The 4426-nt window shown below is 57.1% G+C and overlaps 1 protein-coding gene across 2 annotated transcripts; it reads left to right on the top strand.

Annotated features, from left to right (window-relative positions):
- The first annotated feature begins 301 nt into the window (after window positions 1–301).
- LOC136356010 (proline-rich receptor-like protein kinase PERK14) lies at window positions 302–3889 on the top strand. 2 transcript variants are annotated; one of them, XM_066309353.1, is made up of 3 exons: window positions 302–1678; window positions 2230–2339; window positions 3623–3889. In XM_066309353.1, the coding sequence occupies exon 1, from the start codon at window positions 424–426 to the stop codon at window positions 1513–1515; it is 1092 nt and encodes a 363-aa protein (XP_066165450.1). In that variant the 5' UTR covers window positions 302–423; the 3' UTR covers window positions 1516–1678; window positions 2230–2339; window positions 3623–3889. The 2 variants fall into 2 exon arrangements, with proteins under 2 accessions (XP_066165450.1, XP_066165449.1); XM_066309352.1 differs by lacking the exon at window positions 3623–3889 and having other exon boundaries at window positions 2230–2378.
- The last annotated feature ends 537 nt before the right edge of the window (window positions 3890–4426 follow it).

Raw genomic sequence — 4426 nt, 5'->3', positions numbered from 1 at the left:
TCTTCCTCCTTTGGGCCAAGCCCAGCCCGAAGTCCTTCCCTCCTCCCTCTCTTTCTCTCCCTCTCCTTCTCTCCCTCCTCTTGGGCCTCCTCCCCTCTCGGCCCAGCTCCCTTCCCCCCCTCTCTCTCCCGGGCTGCCTCCTTCCCCCCCCCCTCCTGGGCCGGCCGCCCGGCCCAACCCGAGCGGCGCCCTCCCGCCCGAGCGCGCACGTGCGCGCGCTGACCGCGCGCCCCGCGTGGGGCCCACGCGTCAGGCCGCCGTCGCCTTCTTCCTCCAGCCGCCGCCCGGCTTCCCTCTCCCCGTGCGAACCCTAGCTCACTCCCTCCTCCAAATCCGCTTGATTCGCTTGGTTAATTCCAAAATTAAATAGGGGAAATTAATCCCCATTGACTCCTCTTCATTTCCCCCTAATTTCCCCTTTGAATGCCGCCCCCAATCGCCGGGAACGGCCGCGCCAAGTCCGGCCGCCTTCCATTGCCGCCGGCCGGCTTTTCCGCCGCCGTTCCGACCTCCCCCGTGGCCGGCTCCCTCTTCTCTCATATAAAATGGGATCCCCGCACTCCGTTCTACCGTTTTAACCCCATCCCGAGCCTCCCCGTGGTCTCTAGCCCCATCCCCGCCGTCGCCCTCTCTCTCCCACACCGCCGGCGACCTCCAGCCGCCTGTGCCGCCTCGCCCGTGCGCCGGCCGGCCGCGCCATCGCCTCCTCCAGCGTCGCCGCCACCTCCTCCACGCCGGCCTGCCCTCCGTTTCGCGAGGAGACCCCCGGAACTACGTTCCCGCCGTCGCCCTCCTCCTTCCTTCGCGCCGGCCACCTCCAGCCGCCTTCCTCTCCTCGCCCGAGCGCCGCCCGGCCGCGCCGTCTTCTCCCTCGGCCTCGCAGCTGCCCCCTCTCCCTCGGTCAGCCCTCCGTTTCGCGGGGAAAGCACCGGAGACGCGTCCTCGCCGGCGTCCAGTGGCGTCGCCACCACTTCTCCGCCTCCGGCCGCCTCTGCCACGTCCCCGGAGCGCCGGCCGACGTCGCCACCACCTTCCTCGGCTCCACGACGCCGCTCTCATCCCCGGCATCACCTCCTCCTCGCCCGAACTTCGCCGGAACGCCGTCGTCTCCGCGCCGGCCTCTCCTTCCTCCTCGTCGGCTCGTCGCCCCGCTGCACCACCACCTTCACCAACGTCGTAGCGGCGTGTTCCACGCTGTCCCCTCCTCCTCTCAGCCGCTGCTGCCTGCCATCATCGTCATCTCCGACCGTTCTCGTCGTCGACGTCCCGTCGGTCGCCCGGCTCGTCGTCTCGCGGCGCCGCCTCCGTCGTCGGCATCGTAGCGGCGTGGTCCTCGTCGTCCTCGTCCCCGTGCAGCCGCTGCCGGCTGTCCTCGTCGCCTCCTCGCCGGTCCCGGTCGTCGTCGTCGTCGTCGTCCTCTCGTCGTTCCCGGTCGTCGTGGCGTTCGTCCCTCCGTCGAGCCGTTCTCGTCCGTCGTCCGCGTTCGTCAAGCGAGCCGCTGCAGCCCCGTCCTAGTCTCCGCCCTCGGCTCCGCGTCGTCAAGCCCCGTGCCGGCCGCGTCTCGCCTTCGTCCAAGGATCGCCGCCGAAGCCGTCCCCTCGCCGTTCGTCTCCGTTGTGCCCGTCTGTCTCCGCCGCGCCCGTTCGTCGTTGTCGTTCCCACGCCTCGTCGCGTGGTGGTAAGGATCCGTCCTCTCGCTTCCCCGCCCTCGTCCTTTCGGCGTCGCCCCGTACCCGTTGTGCGGTCGTCGACCCCGGTACCCGTGTACCGGTGTCGGTAGTCGTTCACGTGTGCGGGTGGTGACCGTGTAGTGTCCGTGTTAGTGTGCCCGCTTGGTAGCCGCGTGGTTTCCACGTGTGCAACCCGTGTGGTGTCTAGTGGAGTCCGTTTGTCGGCCACTCGCTTCGGTTGACACACGGGGTCCGCTTCCGTCGACCCGTGGACCGTCTCTGTGTACCCGGTCTACCGTGGTCCTTTAGGTTGACATGTGGGGTCCGCATGTCAACGGCGCAGCCTTCCTGTCCTTTCCAGGCTAGCGCTTACACATGTTTTATAATTGCAAAGCTTGATTACAATAATCCGCAAATCTCCATATAACAGCATTAAACCTCGGATGATCATATCTTGGTCATACGAACTCTGAATCGACCCGTTCAAGTCTCCTAATGTTTGTTATAACCTAAAGAACCCTGTGCTTTCTTTTTATGTGTTGTTATTGCTTCTTTATAGGCTTGTAGCTTTGCTTGTGTGCTTCGCGTAGCTTCTGTCGTTCCGGAGGTTCCCGAAGCGTGGTTCGCGGTCGTCGCCGAAGGTTCGGAAGGCCGTTCTCTCTGAGCAAGGCAAGTCACATCATCCTTGAGCATATTGAATCCCAGTTTACAAAATTATTTTTAATTTAAATTATTGCATTATCGCTTTATTTAAATTCCCGCGTTATCACTGTTTTATCTAGCCATACCTATTTACCTTTGTTATGACCTTATTATTATTGTTATTGTTATTATTACCTTGTTCACCCTAGAATAAACAAAACCCCAACTAGTGGACATTATATTCATGGTTCCACTAGTATAAATTTAGGTAGATGCTTCGCTGATTAATTAGGCAACATTAGGTGGTTTTATAACTTTAGACTTTGGGAATTCTCATATCATTTGGACACTATGGAATGGTTGGCTTATGTTGGAATTGGACACACACCTCCCCCTCTTTTCAAAACCCCCATAATGGTTTAGGCTGGGCTCGAGGTGCGTGGTTGGGTTTTGTTAGTCGTACCTCGGGTACTATAAGGATTAAGCTTGGGCCTCTGTTGCAAAGCACTACCGTACTTCCACATGTCTAGTGGGTAAGGCTTAGTTTGTGGCTCAGTCTAGTCATAAACAAAAGTACACGGATTGGAGATGGATGAAGTCGGGGGTCGATGGACATTCTCCAGGGCAAATGAAGGCTACACGAGCTGCGGCCCGGTAGTCGAGATGTCATATGGCAGAGGGTTGGTGCCCTGCTGCTAGGGGCTCAGTCTTGCCTGCCTGTCCCGGGGGTTCCGGCCGTAGGCGGGATTGGGTCGGTACTCTTGTCTATGGCTAGGATGGGTTGGAAACTATGTCACGTCTTCCGTCTGTATACCGTGGTGGTATGTGGCACGTGGTTACACGTGAGGAAGATGTGTCTTGTGGGTAAAGATGTACACCTCTGATCAGAGTATAATCTATTCGAATAGCCGCGCCCTCGGTTATGGGCAAGCCGAGCAATGTACCCAAGTCAGTGTTTCAAATTCTTAAAATTTGCTCAACAACTAAAATGTGGAATGGTTGGCCTGGGTTGGCTTGGGACGAGCTGGAACCCAGGGTCGGGTTGCCAGTTCGGTCTGAATCATCGTAGGCCTTGGGTTAAGGCAGGTTCGTGAGGGTTCACGGCCTTGTTTAATAATACTGTGTAGCTCTAGGATCGTCTTTATAAAATGGCTTTGGGCAACTAAGTAACTTTTAAATGCTGTTTACTGCAAAACTTAACCCCTATATCATTACCCCTTGTACCCCCTTGCATTAATCATGCATCTGCCGGTGTGACTTGCTGAGTACTGTGGTTGTACTCATTCTTGCTCAATCTTTCCCCTCTTCAGTAAGAGAAGCTTTGGAGAAGATGTCTTAGGTGGAGTCCTGGCTTATACCCCAGTTGAGCGCCTGTGAAGATGGAGCCGTAGGCCCGCTAGTCCGCTGCTGTTTATTTTTGATTGTCAGGCCTTAAGTGCCTTTGTAATAATGTAAATATTATCGATATAATAAATATGTGTCTTTTATATCATGTTTGTATGGTGTACCCCGGCTTTTCCTGGGACGGGGATTAATACACTAGCGTTCGGGAAAAGGCAATTTTCCCGGTCGCGACACACATCCAAGTTGTTGGTATTTAGCAGAATCAGATCCGAGGGAAAAGGAATCCCCTGAATTTCTATAGGAACGGCAGGGCTATAATACTTTGCTGTCATAACCCCTCCAGGGGTGGTGATGAGCAGAGGGTTTTCTAAGCCTTTCTACCCCCAACTGATTTTTCCCCACGAATGGCACAGATATAAATGAGTGGGAAGCTCCAGAGTCGAACAGAATAGTAGCAGGGATGGAATGAATGAGGAACGTACCAACAATGACGTTTGGAGTTGTCAGCACGTCCTCGGCCGTCACGTGGTTCACACGACCCCGAATGACGTCCTTGCCACCGTTGTTGGGGCGGGGAGGCGCTTGGCCTTGCTGACGCCTTGGCTTTGGGCATTTATCCGCAAAGTGCCCGGGCTCAAAGCAGTTGAAGCACAGACGCTGCGGACCTTGAGCGTCCCTGCGGCCTTGAACGGGCTGCACAGCCGGCGTAGGAGGACGGGGCGCACGAGTCCCTTGTTGATTCTGCTGCTGCTGCGGCTGTGGGACGCGCA

Source organism: Oryza sativa, chromosome 4 (assembly GCF_034140825.1).
Source record: "Oryza sativa Japonica Group chromosome 4, ASM3414082v1".
Taxonomy (NCBI): Eukaryota; Viridiplantae; Streptophyta; class Magnoliopsida; order Poales; family Poaceae; genus Oryza; species Oryza sativa.
Note: the sequence above shows the minus strand (reverse complement) of the source record. Positions and strands in the feature narration are given on the sequence as shown.

What these genes read in the sequence shown, in the direction of transcription:
- LOC136356010 (XM_066309353.1), top strand. Translation starts at nt 424, where the DNA reads ATGCCGCCCCCAATCGCCGGGAACGGCCGCGCCAAGTCCGGCCGCCTT.